The 27,115-nt window shown below is 40.6% G+C and overlaps 1 protein-coding gene across 1 annotated transcript; it reads left to right on the forward strand.

The window, feature by feature from the left end:
- The first annotated feature begins 407 nt into the window (after nucleotides 1-407).
- zranb1a (zinc finger, RAN-binding domain containing 1a) lies at nucleotides 408-27,115 on the forward strand. Its single transcript, XM_027016793.3, has 10 exons — nucleotides 408-708; nucleotides 2,276-3,252; nucleotides 14,416-14,603; nucleotides 19,809-19,962; nucleotides 22,242-22,313; nucleotides 22,644-22,842; nucleotides 22,979-23,099; nucleotides 23,313-23,442; nucleotides 25,252-25,481; nucleotides 25,753-27,115. The coding sequence occupies exons 2-10, from the start codon at nucleotides 2,433-2,435 to the stop codon at nucleotides 25,969-25,971; spliced, it is 2,133 nt and encodes a 710-aa protein (XP_026872594.2). The 5' UTR covers nucleotides 408-708; nucleotides 2,276-2,432; the 3' UTR covers nucleotides 25,972-27,115.

Consider the following 27,115-nt stretch of genomic DNA (forward strand, 5'->3'; position numbering starts at 1 on the left):
ACAGGCTGTGGTCACGTCTGGTTGGGACAAGCGTCCCCTAAGGCAAAAAAAGGAAAACCCGTTGAAAAATCTTCTTGTAAAATTTCAAATCTACAAAAGGATTTTCTTTCCTAGATTCAGGGTTGAACGAATTAATGTCAGAGTAGCACAGATCACAAGCAGTAAAAAGGGTTTATGCTATAATGTCTGTAATGTTTATAAATAAATGGAAGAAAATTAGTTCCAATGTGCAGTCTTATCTAATATCAGTTTTTCGTGAAAAATCCCAGTGTTTGTCATACCAAATATCTTTCTAAGACCAGGATTCATATCCCCTCAAACGCATGTGTCTAATTCATCCAATAACATCACTATGTTTGGTCACATGACTAATGACGTTTCACGCCTTGGTAACCCTTCTACTAAAGGTTTATTTTGGCTTCCCGTATCTCCCTGGCGCCGCCATTAAAGGTACACACGAATATTACCAGCTATGGAAGTCGAGGATTGAGATGCCAAAGAGAACGGAGCTTGTTCCACGAAACCAACCAACTAACTGTAGTCAGATTGGTATTTGACAATGAAGAAGTAAAGTGTTCAGCATTTGGTAAAATAGGTAGCTAATCTTTGAAGTATAACGTAGCACCGAAGAGGTCGAAAAGCGCCTGGGTAACTCGGAGAGGGTTTGTTTTGCTACTAACCCAAAAGAGAGAAAGAGAAAAAGAAAAGGTGAGACTTTTTAGTCAATCTACATTTTATTAAAGCAGGCTTTTGTTTTAATCCGAAAGCAAAACCCCCGGTAGGCCTGTTTTATTGTTTCCTAATTGAAGCATTGGAAGATTAAAATGGTCTTGCAGTGCCGCTACTGACGAAAGTTAGCGTTCAAGCTAATGCTAGCCAGGGTAATTGCACGAAGTAGGTTATATTTCTAGCCTGGTTGCTGTCAGGCCAATGCTAGCTTGCTTGCTGTTATAGCGCTAGTTTATCATTAATCAGCGACTTTTTATAGCTAGTTAGCGATCTAGCCGTCGTATCCTGATTGTAGGTAGGTTGTTGGCTGAAGAGGTTGTTTAGGAGTCGAGTGCGCTTGTTTGGCTAGCTAGTTAGCTAACCATAGCTATCTAGCTAGTGCCTGCTAACGGTATTTTGTTTTGATTAACATTCTCTAAATTTTTGTTACCTTTAGCACAGTTGCTAATTCAGATAGCTAACGGTTCATTTTCCCCCGTCACTTCTGGTTACCTATGTGACAGCTGGCTAGCTAGTGAAAACTGAACAATTAGAAAGTGTTAACGCTATCACATCTATGTTAATTGTATGGCTGGTGTTTGCACTCTTGATGCAGTCAGCCTTGTCTACAAGATGTTCAGCTGACTTCATTGCCACTCATTTTAATGCAAGAAAAAATGTTTGGATTGTTTTAAGAATAGTAAAGTTACAAAATCTACAATTAGCTATTTAGACAGCTAATTAGATGGCTTCGATATTGACAGAAACATAAAAGGAGGCGGTATAGCGATGAGCAAAAGATGTCTGTTTTATGTTTTAAGATGTCTATGGTTTAAGAAAAATGTTAACATATAGAGACATTTGTTAGTGATCACGCTTAGTGAAAGAATCCCAGTTGGTGCGCAAAAGCCTGGTTTAAATTTAGCGTTTAACTTAAACTCTAGACCTGTGGCCGCGTAACGGAGCTACAGTTGCTGTGCTAAGGCTAGCTTTCAGGTGTGAACTTTACAGCGAAATGACAAGGGATAGCATATAGGATTTCTACCTTCACCCGCCTCGTTGCATAACTGTGTAGACACACGTGTCTCTCTCCTTCTCTCTCTCTCTCTCTCTCTCTCTCTCTCTCTCTCTCTCTCTCTCTCTCTCTCTCTCTCTCAACAGCTTTGTTTACTCATGTCTCTATATTACACTTGTCCTGTATTCAGAAACAAATCCATGAAGTGTATGCCAGGGGGAAAAAAACTGCAAATATGATGTGTGTATGAAATCAATATGTCCTGTGTATGTGGACACGAATGTTGCCTTTTCCAGGACTTTCTCTACTGAGCTTGGCTTGAAATAAGACATGTGAGTCAGGGGAGTCTCGTCAGTATAACCTTTTCTTTACTCTTATAAAATAAAAGGTAGAACTTCACTTTTACCAAATAGGCAGTGAAATTTTTCTCAATTTTTTTGTTCTTTCTTTTTTGTATGTAAAGTATATTCTAATGGCCAGCATTCTCCTTCCTCATCCTTGCTGACTTTCATGCACATGTTTCCCCCCCCCCCCCCCCCCTTTTTCCAACAGTTTGCTGATTGCCTGCTCTTGTGTGGGTAATATCAGCACTGGGGTGGGTGGGTGGGTGTGTGCGTGTGTGCACGCGCGCGTGTGTGTGTGTGTGTGTGTGTGTGTGTGTGTGTGTGTGTGTATGCGTGTGCGCTGGCTTGGCTGTTGGTGAGCGACCATGACGGAGCTGGCAGTGAAGTGGGCCTGCGAATACTGCACCTACGAGAACTGGCCCTCCTCCATCAAATGCACCATGTGCCGTGCTCAGAGGCCCAGCGGTGCCATCATCACAGAAGAGCCGTTTAAAAGCGGCCCTGTACTGGATGCTGGCCGCGGGTGGGACCCTCCTCACGAGGACACAGGTGGCAGCAGCCTCCTCATCTGTCCCGACTCCAGCGCCAGACCTAGGGTCCGCCCAGTCCCAACCTCGGACTCCAGCGCCAAGTGGTCATGCCAGATGTGCACCTACCTAAACTGGCCACGGGCAGTGCGTTGTACGCAGTGCCTGTGCCAGAGGCAGAGGGCATGCAGTCCCACTGAGACACCCCAGACCTCAGGCTGCAGGCCGGTGCCGATACTCCCTGTGGACCCTTGCGAGGAGTACAATGACCGTAACCGGCTAAACACAAGGACGGCGAGGTGGAGTTGTGCTGCATGCACATATGACAACTGGCCCAAGACTCCACGCTGTGTGGTGTGTGATCACCCTCGGCCCAATGATGTCATCCAGCTGTCTGAGCCGGGTGAACCCTCGCTTGTCATCAATGAACAGGACCATGGTCGGCCTCGGGCTGGAGGTTGTGGGCCAGGCGGGCAACGGCGGTCTCCCTCCACCTTCAAACAAGACTCAGAGGTGCAGATTCAGGACATCCAGCGCATCGAAGTGGCTGCCGGAGCTCATGGCAGCAAGGAGGAGCTGGAGGTGGACTTCAAAAAACTCAAGCAGATCAAGAACCGAATGAGGAAGAGTGACTGGCTTTTCCTTAATGCCTGTGCAGGTGAGTACACACACACACACACACACACACACACACAAGGTGGGGGGTATAGACTTGGATCTTTATGACTCAATTTTGCCCTTCACAGTTCTAAGCAGTTTAATGCTTTCTTTGCCTCAACACACCTCGTTGAGCCTCTGATGGGCAATATAATTAGCTGATAAGTGCAGTTAGTTGTTTGAGGTGTGGCAGCTTTTACCACCATGAACCAACTTTCTCATGTAGCCATACATTCAGGACTGTCCAATAAAAGTCTTTTAATTCATTTTTTATTGCATATCTAATCTGGCTTTGTGACGCATCTCCCTGAAATGTTAGCACAGGAATTCAAAAGATAAGTTATTTGCTTGATTGTCTGTCTGACCGTTTGTATATTACCCTGGTGTGGATGTCATTGTTTTGGTGTAGATGACTCTAGATTCTCAGTGTACATTTCACGTCACCATAATAAACAGAACAGGCTACATGACAGACATGTGAAATTCCAGCTGTACTGTTTTACCTGTACTCTGAAAGGCTTATTTACAGCCAGGTTGTCAGGTTTCTTATGTCAAAACTTCACTTTATGGTTAATGCATAGATTTATCTCAGGCCTCAGTGTGATGCAGTGTTAATTGAGTCAACCAGCTACCAGGAGAGGGCTGTCCAATGAAACGTTCTGTCTAGTAAAGATTGACTACTGCTTTACATGTTTGCTAAATGGTGTAAACCAAACTGGAGTAAACAGATCTTGATAATGAGCAGCAGTCACAAAGCTAATAGACTAACTCCAAACATCACTCTCCTTTTGTTGCATTGCTGCTCCAAAATCTGCGATGTTGGTGGCATGCTGCCTAAAGCAATTCATGCTTGAGACTTTAAAAGAGAAATAAGCAGCATGTATATGTTTTGCTTGTCTATAGCATAGTAGAAGCACAGCTGGCCAAATGGCTCCAGTGTAAAAAGTAAAACTGGCATACTGCACCACAACACCACCTTGGCCATCCTCATGGACCTCTTGGGAGCTTTGCTTTGTTTACATTTATCACTATGGCTTTTTAAACATATTTATCAAGATATCATTCCCATTGCTAGCTCCACTTGCTGCTTTTAGCACTGCTATAACCTTTGAATTTAGCACTGTTTGACTGGTGCAGGAATTTAATAATCTGTCGGGGTGGTGGGTGGGATGGGGATAACACTTCAGTGATTCTCTGTGGCAGGTGTTCCAGTGAAGAGCAGCACTGTGCAGGGCATTCTGTCTGCCATGGCTTTATTACATGGGCTGGTTTGTGACTGCATTACTGCACATTGTGATTAATTAATTAAAAGCAGACTAGTGAGTGGTTAAATTATTTAATTTGATGGATCATGTGAATGCCACGATTCATCAAAATGCATACAAATCCAGAATGCTAGGGATAGTTCTGCATGCTCACAGCACAAAAAAGAATAAATAAAAAATTGTCAAAGCTTATATTTTAAACTTCTGTGGTATCACTGTTGCAAAGGCCAATATTATTATAATAGTTAAAATTGATATATTGTGCCGCTCTCTTGCTTCTGCCTGCAGCAGTATCCTGACTTGCAGGCAACTTGAGAGTAGAGTTATCATGGGTTTGGGCTGGGTAGATTTGCAAAGATCTGCTAGTATGCTGTTATTAGCTTGCTGAACTGTCCACCTGAAAGATTCGTGTTGGACTTTGAACCAAGTTGTAATCTCTTTGAGTTGTATGAATGAATGAATGAATGAAACTGAGTTAGAGTGAAAATAAATCTGATTGTCAGGGGGAAAGAGTGTGTATGTATGTATGTATGTATGTATGTATGTATGTATGTATGTGTGTGAGAGAGAGAGAGCCGGGGGGGGGGGTGTTGTAACGTTTGCTGTTGTGATTTCTGCTGTTAACAATTCTGTTATTGTTGCGGCTCACTCTGACAGTGTTCCATGATGTCATGTAGTGCGATGCTGTGTCTGGTGCAGGGACACTGTTGGATTATTGTCTTTTGTCCACAGAATAATGTTGAGTGTTATTCCCCTGCCCTTTTAACCCACTTTCACGAAACAGTAGCAGCCTGGGAAGTGGTGGTCGACTTGAGGCATTTCTGGAGACAAATGTACAATGAAGAGTGCCATTGTATAATACATTCCAGTAGTGTGCACAGATTTTCCCATATCCATACAGGGCATCTTGAAATTGTAATATCACCTGTTCTCCAATGTGGAGCTGTTGAGAGTCCCAGGATACTCCTAGGACTTCATATTCACTAAGAGAAACTACGCTGGATGTACATACGCAAAACTGGCTTGCCAGTTGGACCAGTTTCCGACTGACACCTGAAAGCTTTGCTGTGAGAACAAACAAATCACTTGTATAACAAAGTCCTTTTATTTAATTAAATAATTGAAAGTTCATGTCTAGTAATCATTTACATAAGCACTATGCTGTTATATTAGTTCTAAATAGATATCTGTATTAAGATTAAGATGTCTGATGCCAGTCATAATCATGGGTGGAAATTATGGGGTGGACAGTGGGCTCCTGGCCTCCTCCCCCCCCTTTCTGGAGAAAACAAGAATTGTCCCCAATGTCCGCATTTAAATATAACTATATATTTATAAATAATTTTTAAAAGGACTTTGAAATAGATTGTGCTAATTATAGATCCAGAGCAATACATTAAGTTCTGAAAGCTTGCATCTCATATCCCTCGCAGTTGTTTGATGTACTGTCTACCATCCCCAAATGTCCACACACATTAGCCTACACTATATTGGTATGGAGCAGCCACATCTCATAGTTAATGTATGTTTATGCAGGTAGGAGAGCCACAGATAAAATTATCAGAACATTTTGAATATTTGACTGATTTTTACATGGTTTGGTTTGTTGCAAATGCCAGACATTAATGTGTGATGTGGTATACTTGGTTCTCATATGGTAACAGTAACATTTCTTTAATATAATATTTCAGATTAACTGTGTATACATTTAATACAACAGTACTTTTGCTGGCACTTTTACTGTCCCCTTCAGGAATTGCTCTTGTTATATTCTGTTTATTCCCCACACCCAAACAGTGAAATGAAATATCCAACCATGGTCCTAATTATCTTTGAGTGGGTCCATTTGGTATTTGCTATTGTCTATTCTTCTTTGTTGTTTCTCACAGGTCTTTTTTTAATTGTACCTTTTTAACTGGGGAAAAGGTGTTTTTTTTTTTTTTACCAGGGAAAAATACTTTTCATGTTTATTCTTGAAAAACAGATTCTACTAGGGCTTTTTGTTTCAAAGGTGGAAAATTAGATTTGCTGCTGTTTACATTATTCTGTTTCTCTCACTCTGTCTGTGCAGTTTTTATTTGTCTGTCTGTCATCTTCTCTTTCTCATTGCTTTCTGCTTCTTACTGCTGAGATGTCATTTTCAGAAGAAGAGCCAAGTCCAGTACTGTATTTTTATTTTCTTTTTCTTTTTTTTACACGGAGTAGTTTGATTGAGCTGTTTGGTTGCTGACTCATAAATGGCCTTTGTTAGAAACCAACACCAGCCATTTTAAAGAGAATTTTGACCTCTTAGAGTACTTGAACATGCAATTTACACAACAAACTGCTAGTAACATTGTAAAGTAAGAAATAAAGAACACATTTTAAATTATTCCTACCAAAGACTAACTTTTCTGTTCTTCCATCTGAAATAGTAAGTCAGGACATTTTTTAAAGTTGTATATGCAATTATAAATAGGATACTAAACCTCAGGATGCATTGTAACCAGAATATGATCAGATCACTCAAAATGAGATGGATTTTGATCTCATTTAATACAAGTGTAAACAGTTGTCTAAATGGAAATGCGTATGCCAAGTGCTGTTTTCTCTTTTGTGTCCATAAAGGCCTCTGAACAGTTGTGGCACTGACTACAGAAATGAAAGCAGCTGCAAGACAACTTTCTCCTCTGCTATTGCAAGTAATTAGTTGTCTGCTTTAAATAGATTCTTCTGACATTTGACAGCATATAGTATACTAGTGAGTGATGAACCATGTTTAGGAATGTTACCATGTTTGGAAATAAAATAGAAACTGCATACCTGTTGACTTTCTACATAGGGGAATAAAATTGGATCTCATCTTGTCAGACTAGGGACGCATTTTGGTGAGAAGTGTAAACCAAATCTGACCAAAGTACATCCAGAGATGATCCAGACGTGAAGCGCATGTTAATGCAGGGTGTAAGAAGGCCCTTTTTTTGTGTGTGTGTGTTCGCTTTTGTTTGTTTTTGTTTTGTTTTGTTTTTTTGCTCAATCACACTGCCATCCAAATGACAAAGCTGTCACACATGGAGAAAAAGATTGGATTTGATTCACTTTTACCTGCAGTGTGAATGTGACTAGGCTAAGTGAAATATGTCATTAAATATAAATAGAATTCAGGTTTGGGGTGCGAGTTACGCAAGTTATGTAACTAATGCAAACTCAACAAACAGCATTTTAAAATAAAAAGTTAACTTGAGTAACGAGTGTTATGGAGGTACTGAAAATTGTAGAAAACTAAATTGGCATAAAAAAATTACTCGCCAGGAGTAGGTATTGGTATGTATTAAGATTGAGTTAGGTTGGTTCTCTAGTTAATCCACAGCACACTGTTCTGCTCTTGTAGGTCATAATATTCGCTATGCGCACACACACTTTAGCTGAACCAAAAAGACTATACAAGTTGATGCATCAAAATCACACTTTAAGGTAATGATGACAAAATCTAATTTAACATTGTTTTCCAAAGTTTAACAAATTCAGGGATCTAAAATCACATTCTAAATCAGTCAACAGCTAACAAGGTGGACTTTTAAATATTATAATTGGTTAGATATTGCTACATAAAATGCTACTTTCATCTAAATTAAGAATAGAAACTTGGAAAACTAATACAGGGTTTGGACCATTTTTGAGATGTAAAGACATACAAAGCCAGCATCAGTCAATAATGCATAGATGGCACTAACCTCACAAATATTTTGTTAATTGGGATTGTTTTTGTGGCAGAATTTTATTGAGTGGTGATGATATCCCAAAAAGAAAGCATTGGCTACTCTCCTGTCCTGACCAATTTGCTTTATTAATTCAGTTTATTCTCTCTCTTTGGGTAGAGTTCTTCTTAGCCACAGACTAGTGTCATGTCACAGTCTGTAAGCTCTTCAGTGGTATCTGAGTGATAACGCTGACTTAATGTACCAGGCGGTACGTCTCAACAGGAATAATGTCATGCATTAGTGGAGCACAGCTCCCGTTGCCCATGGTCTGCCAATGCACTTATGCGTCAAAGATTGACATGTTTATAACTGTTATGATTAAACAGCAATTCAATTAAGATGCTCTTTTATCTAGATTTGCAGACAAACATCAGTCTACTTTGCTACATTTTCCCCTGAAATGCCTTTAAATGAAAGAATGTAACATACCTCAGTTAATAGAAGCGTGGGTGACGCTTTTATCATATGTCACATGTTTTGATGCAACACCCTCAATACGACCCACGATTTTGGTCCTACTGTGAGAGGACTTAGGCCTACATCTGTTTTTGCTGATGGATGCCTCAGTGGCACATTGAATAGAGGAGCATGCCCTTGGTAGGCTTGCATAATGAGAGAGGGGTGGGGATGCAGAGGAAGGGACCAAAGAAGGCTTGATTTTAAACAAAAACTAAGTATCAATTATATGCTTTCTAGTGTCACAGTGCTTAATGGGCTTGTCACGGGCCCATTCAGGATGGTGTCTTTAACTTTTAGCAGTACAACAAATGGACTCCATGTGGAATTGGATCAAACTGCAATTCTAATTAAAAGCTACAGCTGTGCATCATGTCACATTTCCTATGAAGGTGCATGGGAGGACAAGAGGAAGGCCTTCTTTTAATTGGAACTGTGCATACATTTATGAACTAGAGTGGAAAGGCACAGGAATTTTAGATGTGTCTAGTGGTGGTTTGTGTGCTTTTTCACTGGCCTCCTGTCTGCCCTTTCACACTAGCAAGCAAAGCCCTTTCTCCTGCTTTTCCGATCTCAAGTCAGTCTTGTAACAAGAAACACACCTGTGTCTACATCTTCACTGATCACAAATCAGACATGTAGCAAAAACACAGCCCTTGAATCCTGACCATCTCTTAGTCCTGTTTTCCACCTTACTGACCTCAGGTTAGATCTGTAACTGGAACTCTGACTAGTACTCTCTTGACTCTTAGCACCATGTTGCACCATTTATCATGTTTTGTTGTTGGTTCAATTTCCTGAAGTTTTTGGATGTTTGACTTTCATGTTTATAAATTCAATTTTGTTATTTTACTCAAGAAAACAGGCATACTTCTGCATTAATGACCTGGTGTTTGTGTGTGTCTAAGGTCTGAGGATGTCATTATGCTTTTAAAAGCAAGGGTTATAAACAACTGACACATACTCAAACCTTCACATTTGTCTGTGTGCATGCACGTGTGTGGGGTTGTGGCTGTGATTGGTGTTTGTGTTTGTCTTTTTTTCTTCTCAAATATTACAAAGGTCACAGACTATTTGTCACCGTCACTATATACTCATGACTGAAAAAATGTCCTAAGTCATAGGTTGTCACACTGCTCATCTAACAATAATAATGATTGTTGGTACAGTATTGGATTACTGCTTATTGTTATATTCCTACTCAGGTCTCCATGTAAGTGCCTAACACTTCAGTACATTAAGGTACTTTAGTTATTTGCTATTGTGAGATGCCATTGACTACGGGAGCAGTAGGGAATATCTGAGATGAATGGCCTGTCTCTATTTTTAGTGCACCCATTCTGCCATAGTCACATGTGTGTCACAGGGGACATCTATGCTTATGACACATTGAGAAGAACACATTTAGTAGTGAGGTGCTTATGAACTTGATTGTTTTGAGTAGCTTTGAGTGCTCAGTATGAAATCGGGCAATTTAGTAATGCGTTTAATTACTAAAAAGGGTGAATGCAACCAAGGGCCATAAAGCCTTGCACGTAGAAGAATGTGCATTTATTTTCCAAATAATGTGGAGGAGTGGGACCAGAAAGGGAAACTCCATGGTTGACTTCAGTAAGCAGGCAGTTAGCGGGGCTGCTTGTCTGCTTGCCTGCTTGCCTTATTCTGCATCCTCGTCTGTCATATCTAACTCTCTATATGAGAATACTACATTACTTTGTTTTGTGATTATTATATTGGTCTTTGGCATACTGATATTCAGAGGGCTACAATATGCAAATTATCCCTCTAACAAAACACATTTTCTTTGTTTTCTTTGACCTTCCTGACCAATCTAAGTCTACAAGCGTTTATCGACGTTTTTAATATCCTGCGAGCCATATCATAATCACAATATGTTTTTTGTTTGTTTTTAACATATCTTGCACCCCTGATTCCCCATCTCAGCCTCCTGTGCTGGTAACGCATCCTGTTCCTCTCAACAATGTCCTTGTGTTGAGCCATTCTTATGGGACCTTCTATGCTTAAACTCCAATGAGTATGCATTTGACTTATTGAAGTTGAGATTGAAGGTAAAAAGCTCTCTAAACAAGCACAAACTTAACAAATGGCTGTGTAATGGGCCTGCCTCCCATCTGGTGATCTACAGGTTGCACAACCAAGTACTGACCATGACAGTCTTAACATTATATTCCTTTGACAAATTACTTTTGGTCTCCTAAAATAGGACACCTTTATATCTTTTAGTTCAAATCCATTATGCTGAAATAGAAAACTAAGATGAAAATCTGTCATTGTCTGGCTGCCTTCAGACTGCACAGCACATTTGTTGTATTATCTTTTAAAAATAAAGATTCATTTTAACCATATCACATCAAGGTTTTAGTATTGTTTTGAATATCTTGAAAGTTTTTCACAGTTTAATTGCACGATGCTGTTTTTGAATGCATTGTGCACCTGATTCCCTCTCTCCCTAACTCATCCTGTTCCTCTCAGCAATGTCATTGTGTGTTAAAATTAGCCATTCTTATGGGTGCTTCTGTCTTTTTCCTACATCATTCTTAAAATTGCTCTCTCTCTTTCTCCACCACTACCTTCCACTTTCCTACCTTTTTCACCTTTCCATTCCTCTCCTCATGCTGGTACCCTGTTCAGTGCTCTCCCAAATGCCTCCAGCACGTCAGTCTCCCAGTCGATATTCTGTCAGAGTAGTACAACACCATTTGTTCTGAGGCTAAGGTGACCATACTCCTCCTGATTGAATTCTGTGGAGTATGTGTCAGTCATGTGCATAATGTGTGAGACGGGTATATACCTCAGTATGACTGTGCAGGGAGACTCTGCAGACGTTTGGGTGAGATAAAGGGAGAGACAGCAGGAGAGTCCATTATCTGACTAGGACAGGCTGTCTAAGGCACATCACCTCTGATAATGACACTGGAACATGTCTCTGATATTTCTCCAACACGCACACCGAGAGAGAGAGAAGCTCCACCTGAGTGGAGTCATGGAGCAAACTCTGGTATTAGCCATCTAAAGCTGTGTTTTCAAGACTTGAATTGGTAAAGCACAGTATATTGTTTATTAATCACTATCACAGTTTTTGCCTTTACAATACGGATTCTGCATAAAGCTGCATTATGCACACGAGTCCTTAACAAATTGCAAGTTTTGCACCGGGTTCTTTTAGGGCTGGGTAAACATCAAAAACTCATCATGTATTTTAATATGTTTGCAAGGCATATCAGAATCATGACATATAGCAGTATATTCGAAATAATGTTTTTGTGCATATTGTGCAGCCCTGAAGTGTCTTCTGCACATTTAAGCAGGAAAATCTCAACATACCTGACAGCTCTGCAGTTAATTACATAGCTATTTTGGAATTTAATGGGGTGTCTAAGAGCAGGACAAATGTAGTATGCACTGTTTGGACTCGAATGAACTTTTGACTGAACCATGTTTAACATATGTTATTCACCTAGTTGGGTAGTTTTTGCTGACAACTAAAAACAGAAAGTGAAGTCAAAGCACTGAATTATGGGATTTACCCATAATTCTTGATAGCAGCTCTGAGGCCAAAGATGCTTTTTCACTTGGATAGCCCCTAGGACTTAAGATCCAAAAGCTTTATTCACAAAGTACAGTATGTACAAGGAATGATGAAGATGATGGGTTGCCATGGTTGTAATTTTATCTTTCTAAAGCTAAATTCTAGTATAAATGCAGCAGGAAAGCATTTGAGTTCTTTATGTGCAGCAAGTTTGAAGTCCTTAGCAATGTACAGAATACAGATTTGATATGGTTTTTTTTGTTTTGTTTTTTTACAATGCATGCACAATGAATTCTAAATATGCAATAAGTGTATGCAGAATAGCAGCCATGTCCAAGCAATTGGGGGAAGAAATGTCGCAGATGCTAAGGAGCTAGGGCTTGTAAACGACACCTCAGTGTCTGTCTGCACCAATAATACCCTGCATCTGGTATGCTTCCCCATAGTCTTTGTGCGTTTGATCAGGCATGGTAACAATTCATTGTTTATTTGAAATTGTGTTCAGAATATTGTGATCATGGTGAATAAAGCATGTGTGTTGCAAATGTCCAGGAAACTGCACATTGCATGACTTCTTAAGATTTTTTTTTATAGTTCTGTGAGTCAATTCAGACGTACAGGTTTTTTGGGATTGGGGGGGAAGAAATTTACATCCTGATGCTTGTAGTAGGCAGAGGGATTTGACCCAGAGCCTGCATTGTTGCTCTAAGACTTAACACATTTGAGCCATTGTGCATTGCAGTACCCACTTCACATTACACTCTACAATAAAAGCTGCAATTTATCAAGGCAGTGCCTTGATCACCTCATTAATCTCACTGTCCAGTTATTAACCATGCGGGAAAAATTATTTGTACTGTATCATTCAATGAATTGCTGAAAAAATGTAGAATTATGAAATTTAGTAAAAAAAAAGAAAAGAAAAAAAATAGATAAAAAAATAGATTATTGATCATTAATGGTCTTTGGTTTGTTGTTTGTTAGATGAATGTGTGGGTGCCTGTGCAGGCGGGTACGTTCATTGGTAGTTCGAGCTAGAACGAGATATAGTTCTAAATGTAGTGTTTACATCTGGGATGCATATCTAAATATGAAGGCTAAAGAGGAGCCAATGTGAGTAAAACAGGCTCTCCTGAGGCTGACAATCCACAATAAAATCAGACAAAGCTAAAGCATAGCATATGTCGGACTCTTGGTAGATTTTTGGTAGATTAGTTCATGAATTCTGAAGTGTACAGAGATGTCCTAACTGTTGAGATCCCACTAGAAGCTCACTGGATAGGCTTTGGTTTGTTGTTTGCAATAGAAACCAAAGATGAGAAATTCCCCATATAAGTAGATGGGTTTTTTTTGTTTGTTCTCACACTGCTTTTGAAAAGAGGTCCTGATGGCCAAACTAAGGACTGCTTCTGTGAATATGTAAGTTGCTTGGTCTTTACTATATCCTTACTTGACAAATTTCATGACCAAATGTAGCTGTTTATTGTTTTGGAAACAAGACTGCATAATCAGTAATGGTGAAAACAATAGAAACAGGATTAAGACCTAATAACTGTTGTTTAACAGGAAAGGTGACCTTGTGTGTAATACATGCTGCTGTTTTGTACCTGGGCTTACATTTGCCTGTCAACAGAGACTCTTCATTGCAAAGTTGTTTTTTTTTAATGTTGCATTGGCAATGAACAGGGTAAACATTCTACAGTGGTTCTCAGCATTTTTTTTTCTACATCAGTTACCTTTTACACATAAAGGAAGGGGTTGGGCATAAGAGGATGATTGTGTCACCTTTTCAGGTGAAGTCATGTGGTGCATTGTGCAAATCTCAGTGGCTAACAGAAGTTCAATGTTGATGTCTGAATCTAGGTAGATTTCTCTAAAAAACACAATGCATTCCTCCTCAGCTATGAGTTATTAGAGCAAATAATTACTGGAAAAACTTTTCCAAAGCTCATTGTAGTGCTGCAGTGGTGGTGTATGTTGCTGGGGCTAGCCCTGGCCTGTGGTCTCCCATCCGATCTCAAGGTGGGATTGCTGTTTGTGTTAACATTAAGAGGAAAATGACTCACTCTTTCTCCTTTCCATTCCCTCTCTCTGCCTCCTCACCCTTCTCTGTTCTTCTGTTCCTCTGTTTGTGTTCATCTCCACCCCCCCAGGTGTGGTGGAAGGAGATCTGACTGCGGTTGAGGCCTACAAGTCCTCAGGGGGAGACATCGCCCGGCAGCTGACTGCAGACGAAGTGCGACTGCTAAACCGCCCCTCGGCCTTTGATGATGGCTTCACGCTCGTGCACCTTGCCATCCGTTTCCAGAGGCAGGACATGCTTGCCATCCTGCTCACTGAGGTATGCTTCCACCCCTGTGAGCATATAGGTGTGGCCATAATCAGAAAACCTGTAATCGGACCAAACCAACAATTGAAGAGCTGAAAACCTAAAATGACTGAAGTGGGCATTCATGATCCCGGTTTGTCTTCATGGTCTGAAAATGGGTTAAAAGCTGCATCTGATCGTGTCTGTGGTGACTGACAAACATTGTGGCGTATATTTCTGCATTGTGTTCGGGTGTAATGTTAGTTCAAAGTTCCACGGAGCACAGAAGATTCCTGTTTCTAACCATTTATGTAGTAACTGGGTGTGGGAGCGCCTTGTGGTGGACTGGCGTCCTATCCACAGTTGGTTCCTGCATTGGACTCTGAGTTGCCAGGATAGACTCAGGCTCCCCACAACCCTGAATTGGATTAAGCAGTTTGGTCGATAAATTAATGTGTGTGGGTGCCTGTGCAGGCGGGTACGTTCATTGGTAGTTCGAGCTAGAACGAGATCTATAGTTAATTCTAAATGTAGTGTTTACATCTGGGGTTCATATCTAAATATGAAGGCTAAAGAGGAGCCAATGTGAGTAAAACAGGCTCTCCTGAGGCTGACAATCCACAATAAATCAGACATAGTTAAAGCATAGCATATGTCAGACTCAGCCCTTTGGTAGATTAGTTCATGAATTCTGAAGTATTCAGATGCATCCTAACAGCTGAGATCCAACCAGAAGCCCACTGGCAAACCTAGTTCTAAAGCACTGTGGAACTTCTATTGGAATGTTCTTGACTGGCCTAACTCCATTGAGTATGCATTTCATTAGGGAGGGCTGTGACGCTAACCATATTACCGCAATGCCGCTGTTATGTGATGCCTACTGTGGTGTTGAGCTCATTACCGTCATCACAGTTATTATTTATTCATAAATTGGATAGTTCTGGCTCTAAGATCTGATTGACTGGGCCACATGAATCAACAGTGGAAGGAACAGAAGCTCTAATCATTTGTTTTGTCAAAGGATAGAGTATACTTTAGCTGTCATTTTGCTTAGAAACCAAAGTTCACTTTAAGCTTTTAACACTGAACAAACATATTACATTGGCGAATAATGGTTTAGTGTGAATTTTATTTTAAATAAATACTCGCTGCTGTTGACTAAAGCAATAAGAATGACAGAGGCTATGCATTTATGTCGTTAGATCACTGGTAAAGAGCAGATTTAAGTATTTCGCATCAGAACCCCCTTCCTTGTGATATAAACCTTGGCCTCTTACTGCCTTTATTTATTTATTTTTAAAAAATTATTTAGCTTGTGAAGGTTGCATGAGTGCACGTGGTATGTGATTTGACATATAAATGCAATAAATATTTAATTACTATCACTCGAGCTTAACACAACATTTCAGTTGTGGAACATTTCAGCTTTGTGCACGAGGGGGATTTCTTTTGTGTGTTGCTGATTATTAATATTTCTAGGTTTGAGTATGTCTGATGCCTACAGATGGCATTCAGTTGTATGTAGTATATACATGCAGAATACACAGAAAGAAAAGGAGTTAGATTTTAATTGCAAGTGTCTGTAGCAAACCCACCTCTCTTATATGGTATCTACTAGGGTCCCATAACAAGCTTTGTCACAGAGCGGTCCTACATCGATTCTTTTAGCCAATAATCTGATGATTTTCGATACCTCAAAACTTGCTGCGATACAAAGGGATGCAGTTCTATACTGGAATCTGGATTCAATATTAAATCATATGAAATCTGATTTCTATTAACTTACAAATGCAAATAAAACATGAACATTTTATTACTAAATGTCTGTGATGGAGACTGAGACTTCGGAAGGTTAAATGAGTTTCTCATCTGTTGGACCTGTGTTTGAGACCCAGGTATGGTTGGCGCCTTCAGCCTTTGTTACAATGTTAAATACAGTAAACATCTTCTCAGGAAAAAAATACTTTACACAAGTACAGTGAAGTAACATTGTGGAATGAAATAGGCTTAACATAGAGTCCTACTGCCATCTCTACAGCAGCAAATTTGTTTTGTTCAATACTATTGTTTAGTAGTACTAAATGACAACCTTGGATAAAATATCCTTTAAAATTTATGGACTGCTGCATGTCCAAAACACAAGTAAGTGAAATGAAATGAAATAAACTGGCATGGATGCAGATGTTGGATGACGTCATCTCAAAGCAAGTCTTAAAGTAGTCTTCTTTAGAAAAAACATCTGATCAAAATGTTCTGGAAACAGGACACTTCTCAGAACGGGCAAGGTCAACAGCGGTGCTAAAACATGCGCAGAATGTATGCTAGTACCAAGAATCCCCAGCAAGGTCTTAGCAAGGTCTGCCAGGAGAGGAAACTCGGTCTGATGAGTTTCCTCTCCAACACCTTAACACCTAGGTTCAAGGATGCAGTCTCTCTGTACTTCAAAACATCTAGAGAGCTAGCCCATGTTGAAATTGTGATCATCTAGCTAGTGCCCACAGTGCACAAGGTGTCACCAGAAAGATGATCTAGTATCTGATTTCTTGGAAGCAGGACCATGTTCTAGAGTGACGCACACAGTAATGCTGGAAAAAAAAACAAAACTATTTTTGAATCAAGTGCACTTTCAGCAAAATGTACACACCTTCAGTGGTTTCAGCCTGGGACACATTAGAATCAGAATTAGGGGTCTGGTCACAAGGAGGGCTGTTTTTTCTCATCCTGTACCACTGTGTCAATCTGTAGACACGTACAGATTTTAGCTAATGGAGAGGCAACTTTTAAATCCAATATCACTACAGATAGACAAAGTTTTACTTTCACCTGTGTAGCCTCTTGGATGATACACTGGAAAGTTGCATCTCTGTCCTCTTCATTTAGAAAAGGCATCTTTTTGAATCTGGGGTCTAAGGCAGATGCTTTGTGTAGGATTTTTCGCCCATCCACATACCACTGTTCAAGCTCTCTTGCCTTTGTTTGTTTCATCTATGTGATCAAAGTACAGTCATCCTCTGCAACTCGAAAATGATCCAACAATTTAGCCTGAAGTGGTGCAATAACAGAGTGCGCTGCTCTTCTTCACACTTGATGGTTGTGGCTGTTGTAGCTTGACCATTTCTTCAGCGGTAGTGATGTCATTTTCATCGAGTGTGTGCATGTTGCTTGCGTCTTTCCTTAGATTTGTGTCCAGGATTGAAGCACACAATGCATCTTGCTGTTCCAAAAATCGATCCAGCATATCGAATGAACTATTCCACTGAGTTATCATGTCTTGTTTTAGTTTGTGTTCTGGATCTCCAGGTAACTTTTGCTTGACTTTTAAAACTGCGGTAGCTACCGTGAGGCAATGAAAAAAATATCACAAGCTGTCTCACTCACCTCAAGAGCCATACTGCACTGGTTCATTTCAGGTCTTTTTGTGTTGCTAAGTTCATGGTATGCACGAAGCATTTAATGTGCAATGATAAATTACCCACATGTTCTGCTATTAACATGTTGCTGGCATTATCAGTCACAAAAGTAGGCTTTTTGTCTTGTATATTGCAATTCTCACAACAATGTCCCAATGTTTTCTCCTGTGTGCATGGTGATCAAAATACATGTTTCAAAAATGTAATTTCCAGATCAGTGTTCATGAAATGGCAGGTCATTGTTACATAAGCTTTACTTGTGCATGATGTCTAGCTATCTGTTGTAATTGTGACTCGCCTTTCATCCACCAGCTTGTGTTTAATGTCATCTTGCACTTCTCTGTACAGCTTCGGTATGCAGGTTTCAAGTGTTGTTGAGAGGGTGTGTTGTATTTCGGCTCCAGTGTGTGCAGTAAATCACGAAAGCCTTCATTCTCCACTACACTATAGGGCTTCATATTCTTGTAAATAAAATATGAGATGGCTCGTTGTTCTTTTTGTATTTGGCTGACTGCAACAAGCGCAAACTGTACGCTACCACCTACAGTGTAGGAGCATACAGAGAAAAATCTTGTGGATAATGTTGGAACAGGTGGGAAAATAAGCATGTAGGTATCAGTGTTTATGCGTCACATCCAATAACACCAGATCGTATGCCATTTGGTCGATACATCAATACAGATCAATGCATTGTTACATTCCTAGTGTCCATGCAGACGACTGTTGAGTCATTCAGTTCGACAATGGCCCCAAATCTAGTTTCAACATTGTGGCTGCGGTATGCAAACCTGGCTGGCAATGGCTAAATTGAAAACAGAAAAGGAGCGAGCCAGGGGTGTGTGCAGAAACATTGGTGACGAAGAGAAAGCTGCAGAAAGAAAAAACCAGAGCTCAGCTTTCCCCAGCATTGCTTAGTTCTGGTGAGTTGTCCAGACCTTCAAGTCCTATTTCTTTATATTGTCAAAACTTTGACTAATTTTATTGTGTCTTCTCCACATCCAGTACAATAAAACACATGCAACAATCCTTCGGCGTAACGAGACAACACAAAATGAAAGAAAAAGAAAGTTAAATAAGAATAAGCACAATAATCCCAGGGAGAAAAAGGGAAACGAATATCAAATGCACTTAAAAGTTTTTTTTTTAAATAAACGATGAAAAAACAAATGTTATTGGCCAAGTCCTCTCAGTTGTTTTCACTGCACATTTTGAGTCTGTGTGTTTCAGTATTCTGTCTGTGTGTGCGCGCGTGCGTGTTTGCGTGCGCCCACATGCATGCAGTCTTCTGAGATTTAAGGGCATGTGGTGTGCTTCCGGGACAATTAATGAAGGATTACATATTTTGATTAATTGAGTACCAAGCTCATACTGGATCAGCTGAGATGTTGACTAGCTAAGAGCGAATATGAGCAAGTGACAGGATGCACCTTAGAATGTATACACACACACTGTAGACCCACAGCCCGCATGCAACAGAAAGGAAGCTTGGAGGGCTGAAAAAGGCATCATAATATGGGCTATATGTGGTAGTAAAGTTATATTTTGCCAGTACATGTTTTCACTGCTCCTTCCAACATAGCAAGATGGGGGGATCCTAACTGTCCCCATTACTCATCATTGGTTACTAGCCATGTTAGCATTATTCTAGAATCGCGATTCATTTATTGATAGTATTTGCACAGCTTTAGTCACTGTATCATCTTACAGCTTTTGTTGAACCTTGGTGCACTTTCATGAAGCCCCACCCAGCATTCTACTCTAAGGTAGCATCCTGGTGATCTGTGTATTTGACCACTGTTTGACCTTTGTCTCATGTGACCCTCCCTAGGTCTCTCAGCAGGCAGTGAAGTGTATCCCAGCAATGGTGTGCCCTGAGCTGACTGAACAGATCCGCCGAGAGATCGCTGCATCACTGCATCAGCGCAAGGGAGACTTTTCTTGCTACTTCCTTACAGATCTTGAGACCTTCACTTTACCAGCCGGTATGCATGTGGGGATGCACGCACGCACACACCACAGTACTACAGGAGCACACTACTACACACACACCACAGTACCACAGGAGAACACTAGAAAATACACACACAGGCGTGCACACCACAGTCCTACAGGAGCACAATACTAAAAACATACACACCACAGTACTGCAGGAGAACACTAGAAAATGCTTGCACACACACCACTGTACTGCCTGAGCAGATTTCAAAACGGTGTGTACCTATGCATACCAGAGTATCAGTTAACTAACAGCCATACCTTTGGAACAGGGAGAGCTCTGGACATACTGTATAGTACCACACTGTGCCTGTAGAAGTGTGCGTGCATGTGTGTGTGTGCACGCGTATGCATGTAAAAAGGAAAAGATATGTGGGTTGTCTGTGCATTAGTAACTGGCTTATGACCATCACTAACCAAGTTAATCTGTTGGAGGGTTTATTAGGATAATTACCATGGCTTGATGACACTGGAATTTTCAGTCAAAGCAAAGGCCTGTATTAAGAATAAATGAATGAATGAACATGTCTGACTGCCATTGATGATTTTACACATGACTCTGATAGGTTTCTTTCTTGGATTTTAAAGATTCCTTTTATGTATTGAAACATAGTCTTATGATTAATGCACTGGAAGAAATACAGTTCCCTTGGATCTCTGTGGACTTAGTGAAAGCTGTGTGTCAAAGTTCTTATCGCCAAGTCATCTGTAGGAAAGAGCTCACTAAATCTGTTCCTTTGGAAGTGGGCATCAAAATTGCATGTCCATGGAGTGCTTTTAATTTCATGTGTACTATTAATCATTAACTTAAGTCTGCAATTTCCTTCTGGATCAATAAAGTGTTCTCTTATGTTCATACATTCCACCTGAGGTTGTCTCCACAAATCCAGTCTAGGGTTATACTGATTACATCCTGATTTCAACTAGGGAAGAAAATGTAATTAAGCACATGCTATCATGCACCGAAGTAAAATAAAACAAGTGGGCTATTGTTTATGAAAAAAAGCATCTTAGGCCAGCCATTTCTGGTGTATCTCACACATGAGGTCTATAGAGCCCTTGGTCATAACATTGCTGGAAAATGGAGCCAGCAAGTAGATGTAGTACATCAGTTCATATCCAGACTTGAATTTATCGATGCATCACTTCTGTTATGAAGCTGCAGACAACAGTAGATATTGCACTGGCTAAAATTCAACATTTATTTACAAATATGCTCCATGAAATGGATAGCAGAATAGTTCTTGTGAGGAAATGGCTCTACGCATACACACTCAACAAGATGCATTATTTTTGAGAGCTGACAAGATGGGGAACTTGGAGTCTCAAACCACAAATGGATTTATATTGTTGCATGTCTATCTCACATGGTCAGTATGTTTGACAGTAATGATGTGTGAAGAAAAGAGCCAGAGTCTTATCTTTTTGGATTTTAAACATTTGCCAGTTAAACAAAAGGAAGAGGATGACAAATTGGGTTTTAAAAGAAAACAATGAGAAATTGGATGGCCAGGCCCGAATGATCTGTGCAGAAGAACAAGCACAGAGTTAAAATGGTCTTCAGCCAATCAGGAGTCAGTGTAGGTCTCTGATACAGTGATCAAGGATCCATCAGTATTTGTGGAGGCCACAGTGGACCGCAATGGAACTTCTCACAAGCCTCAATCCAGAACATCGAGATGTAGTCACTGAAGTAACAGTAGCCACATTACTGGTGTCGCTGCTGATGCTGATCATTGAGTATCAAACACAATCTATACTAATGGTCTTATTATTGCCGAAATTGCAAATGAATCTATTTTGTCTTTCACTATGCCTCGAAAAACGTTTGTGCCTCTGATTTATTATAAGAAGAGTCTTACACTATAAAAACAATGAAATATTAATCAGTATCTCCTGGCATTGAAAATAAAGGATTTAAATGTCAGTTTATTGTCTTAGCCTGCAGCAGTCTTGGACATGTGCACAGATTTGCAGTATGTGGAGATGTGCATAAGGCGAAGCCCAAACATTTGCAAAGTACTGTTCCATCTCAACCCTCATAGGAAGCATGCAAATTTGGATAAGACTGCTGCTTCTTAGACTTGACCATTAGCATCTATAATGATCTGATGACATTTAGATCATGTTGGACAAATTCATAACATTTTAATTTTTTTTATTGAATCAAATAAAATAACACACTGTTTCTGCCTGTGTAAATACAAAAGCAAAAAACATTTTCCATTTGTTTACTTCCTGTGTTTAAGAAGTTTCTTTTTTTCAGATATTGAAGATTTGCCCCCTGCAGTTCAAGAGAAGTTATTTGATGAAGTGCTCGACAGGGACGTGCAAAAAGGTAAAAGTGGCAACCAAAACATAACAACCAGACCTAACAGGTCTAACAGCTACACTTGGAGATTCAAGCAAATATTTACAACAGTTGCACAAACAATAACTCTGTAAATGCATTCAAGCCTCTGGAATTCTAACGTTGCTGCCACTGAATGAAATGCCTTAGTGAGTGCCTATCAAAAGGGAACACTGTGTGTGTGTGTGTGTGTGTGTGTGTGTGTGAGATAGAAATGCATGTACATGCGAACGAGAGAGTAATGAAAAGTGAAAAACATCACATTGATGCCTCTCGACTTTATTTGGTTGCCTTGGTGACCCTGTGTGTGGTGCACAGAGCTGGAGGAGGAAGCTGCAGTAATTAACTGGTCACTGGAGCTGGGGACACGTTTAGACAGCCGGCTGTATGCGCTATGGAACCGCACAGCTGGAGACTGTCTGCTGGACTCAGTCCTCCAGGCCACCTGGGGCATCTACGACAAAGACTCGGTGCTACGCAAGACTCTGCATGACAGCCTGCACGACTGCTCACACTGGTCAGGACAAACACACACAAGCAAGCATATACATTTGTATTACACTCTGTGCTGTAGGTTGTGTCCAAGCTAGGGAGGTGTGTGGGTGTGTAAAACTACGAGCGCATGTGAATAACAGTGTGTGTATGTGTGTTAGGTTCTACACTCGGTGGAAGGAGTGGGAGTCATGGTACTCTCAGAGTTTTGGACTGCATTTCTCTCTCAGAGAGGAGCAGTGGCAGGAGGACTGGGCTTTCATCTTGTCGCTTGCCAGCCAGGTACACAAACACTCACCACAGCAGTCACTACACAATCCCAGAGGGCTGTTTTGGGGGGTGTGGTGTGGTGGGCGTAATTTTGTTTCAGTGATTTTTATATGCATATGATCAGCCTTTTTGTATTGTGCAATTTGAATACACCCACTTTCTTTGCACATGCCCTTTTGTGCAATCTCTTTTTCTCTCTCTGTCTCCTCTCTTCCCATCCCCCAGCCCGGTGCGAGTCTGGAGCAGACTCATATCTTTGTTCTTGCACACATTCTCCGTCGGCCCATCATTGTTTACGGAGTGAAGTATTACAAGAGTTTTCGTGGTGAAACGTTAGGCTACACTCGATTTCAAGGTGAGCTTTGTGATTTAAATGCTTTATTTCTTACCTTTCAGTGCTTTGGTGGTGATGTATAAAATAAACTCCTCAAGTACTCAATTTCTAATTGATCAATATTTATTACAAGTACCAGAGCAGCAAATTATTTTAAGAAAACTTTTTTTTCCAATTTGACAGCTGTTACTAAAATCTCTGATAAAAAAGAAGTCTCTCTGACTGTCCTGGGCTCTGTAATCAGCAATTACACGTTTCTACATGATCAGGGTGTATTAACCCATCAGAAAACTTTTCTATAAGGTGGTCCTGCCTGTGCAAGAAAGGGTAGGCTAAATGAACATGTTTTTTGGAAGGAGGGTGTGGGACTAAAAGGAGTGAATTGAGATCTTTGATGACTTGGTCTGTAATATCATTTACAGCAGATAGTTCAGGCCTCTTGGCTACAGTGACTAAACTGAAAAGCAGATTAGTATTTCATGTGATACACCAAAACTTTAGATTATAAATGTATTCTATATTAATAATGTCCACAAACCAAAATCAAAACAGTAATGACTGTTGACACACGTACATGCAGACACACACAGAGCTGTTTTCTCTTATGTCTGCCTTATTGATTTCAGATGAGCGTTCATTCACTAGTCAGTGATGAGGGTGCATGGACTGCTGGGATAAGACATAGGTTCCCCCTGGTGCTTATGGTCAGTGAGGGAAGCCTGAGAGAAAGATGAGCTTCATGTGTGGGCCAGAATGGGTGGTTGGGGAAGCTGGGTAGTGGAGACACACACAGGCCTGTAGCATTATTGTGAGTGGAGATTTTAGATACCTGTTGTAATATTATATACATCTATCACTTTTGTAAAACTATATCTTGAGGAAATAAACAACTAATGGCATAAAATAAATATATGCAACTAACACAGGCATAGCTGAGATTTACAGAAAGTGCTTGTTTGCATATGTAGGTAGGTGTCCATGCTTCGTGAATGTGCATGCTTGTGTGTATGCATGTGCATGTTTGTGCGTATATGCTTGAGATGTCCATTATGTTTGTGACCCATTCAAATGCATTTCAGCTTGGTCCAGTGTTCAGTGAAAAATGTGGGTGTGTTGTACACTCCAGTGTTTACTGTAAGTGAATTTGAGAATGGCACATTGCTGCCTACATTACCAGCGTTCCTCCACAAATGCAACCACGGCGCTCAGGAAATGCAGTGGACACCAGATTATAATGCCCGTGCCCTTGCCTGATAACCCTCTTTAGAGAAGTGCTGTGAGCAGGATCTTAAAATAATAAAGACTAAATTACAAAAGGGATCAGACCCAATTTAGATATCAGACACGCCACTATAAACATGAACATGAGGTTAAGATGTGTCTTGGGTGAGAGCCAGTCACATAATCAGAGGAAAATCTGTTCTGCTTTCTTGAGGTTAAGCTTTCACAGGCTAAACTGATTGGCCAGCCTATTTGCCTCTTTTGAAAACACTTATTTTGACTACACTTATCATACTACTTTGTTTTGTGCCACATTTCGTAATTTGCCCCGATCAATAATTTGAAGTGTACCTGGGTTCAGCCAGGCATGTCAGAGCAGTAGCAGTGCCAGCCTGTGGTGGGCGTGCCCTGCTCTGGAGCCCTGACTGGTAACTGGGTCACTGTTCGAAGCTCCTCTTCTGGTTTTGTTTAGTTGGAATGTCATTGGATCATATCTTCCAGGGTAAAATGAAAACCCTTTTCACTCCTCTGAGAAACTTGCAAGTCCAATGATTGATTTTCTGATTGCTATTATGCCTGCCCCCTCACACTCAATTTGGCCCTCCTTAGGTGTGTATTTACCATTGCTATGGGAACAGAGCTTTTGCTGGAAAAGCCCTATCGCCCTTGGTTACACGAGGGGTCACTTTTCTGCGCTGGTCGCCATGGAGAGTGACGGATATGACAATCGTGGCGCGGGCGCCAATCTCAACACGGACGATGACGTCACTGTAACTCTCCTCCCATTGGTTGACAGTGACAGGAAGCTTCTGCATATCCACTTTCTGTCAGCACAAGAGGTGAATATATTCATGTACTTGCGCACACATACTTAATTTTTTTTAACCTTAACTGTTGTGGCTTTTCTTATCCTTAAACTTGGTTGATCATGATTGCTTTTTAGTTTATTGAGCAAGTTTTCAGTAGACCATCATATAGTATGTTAGGTTCTTGATCCTTCTGGAACAAAAACAAGCAAAGAACAGCAGAAGTTGTTGTAGTGGTGGCTGGATTGTGTGTGGGTTATTGTTTTATTGTGTGTGGGCGGGTGTACGCGTGCACATGCTGTAGATGGGAAATGAGGAGCAGCAGGAGAAGTTGCTGCGGGAGTGGCTGGACTGCTGTGTGACAGACAGTGGCATGCTGGCTGCCATGCAGAAGAGCTGTCGCCGCCGGAACCACCCCCTCATCACGCAGATGGTCGAGAAGTGGCTGGACGGCTACCGGCAGATCCGCCCATGCCCCACCCTCTCCGATGGCGAGGAGGATGAAGATGATGAAGATGAGTGAGGAGCGGGACAGCAGGGAAGTGCACTCGCAAAGGTGTTCCCTGTGGATCCACACCCTCATGTCCTCCGTTAGGGCGGGAAAGGCCTTTGACCATTTCACATACTCACTCACTAAAGAAAGGTGGGACTTTTAAATTGATGGACATTTCTAAAAGCCTGCCCCCATTTCCCCATAATGCAACACGAGAACCGCAGCCTCCCTCTATCCCTCACCCACAGAACTGTGATCAAATATTCTAGATTGAGAAAAATGTAGATGTTTAAGGAAAAAACCTACGTTGTTCCCCCTTCATTCCAGAGAATAAACAAAAACATATGTTTTTGGTTTATATATATATATATATATATATATATATATATATATATATATATCTCAGTGCAGTTGCAATGCATGCGGTTCTTTATATGATATATAATAGAAAAAAATACCAGCATCAATAAGGCAGAAATGAAGTTTATATAGGTTTGTTATGGGCACTTACAAAAGCACATTTTCCATATAATGTGTATTCTTCAAAAGGCTTTTTTCCCCTTTTCTTCAGATTTCAAACTTTACTTGATTCACTTTAGGGGGGAGGGGGGTGGATAGCTTCATATATAGCAATGGATGCCGGCAAGTGAAAAGATGAGTGTATTTAGCATGTTGTTTCAATGTACAACACACACTAAAGAAAGTATATAAATATATAAATATATCTGAAGAAAGTTAGAATGCGAACCTTTTCTCCTGAGTCAGATCCTCGTTACTCTCTCTCCTCTTTACCCTCTAGTGTGTGTTTGGTCCTTTTTTTTGTCTGATTGTATTTATTTGTTTAGAAATGCTAGCATATGTGGAGTAATTTTGTTTCCCTTTCTTTTTCATTTATAGTCACCCCCCCCCCCCCCCCCCGGTGTGTTTTTGTCAAATCAAATCTTTGCCCTTTTATGTTGCACAAAGATCCGTACACTCTCTGTGAGGAATGAGATGAGCCCCTGTGTGTATAAATTTACTGACATTATAATGTGTGATGATCTAGTACCTCATTTTTTTTGTTGTTTGTTTTTTTGATGTTACAACTTTAGGTGCTTCTGTGGGGAAAGGGGTGGGGTGGCAGACACACCACTTCTACAGAGTGCTATAACATTAAATTACAATCACTTCCGTC

The sequence above is a fragment of the Electrophorus electricus genome, unplaced genomic scaffold (genome assembly GCF_041902795.1).
Source record: "Electrophorus electricus isolate QZ-2024a unplaced genomic scaffold, ASM4190279v1 Scaffold70, whole genome shotgun sequence".
Taxonomy (NCBI): domain Eukaryota; kingdom Metazoa; phylum Chordata; class Actinopteri; order Gymnotiformes; family Gymnotidae; genus Electrophorus; species Electrophorus electricus.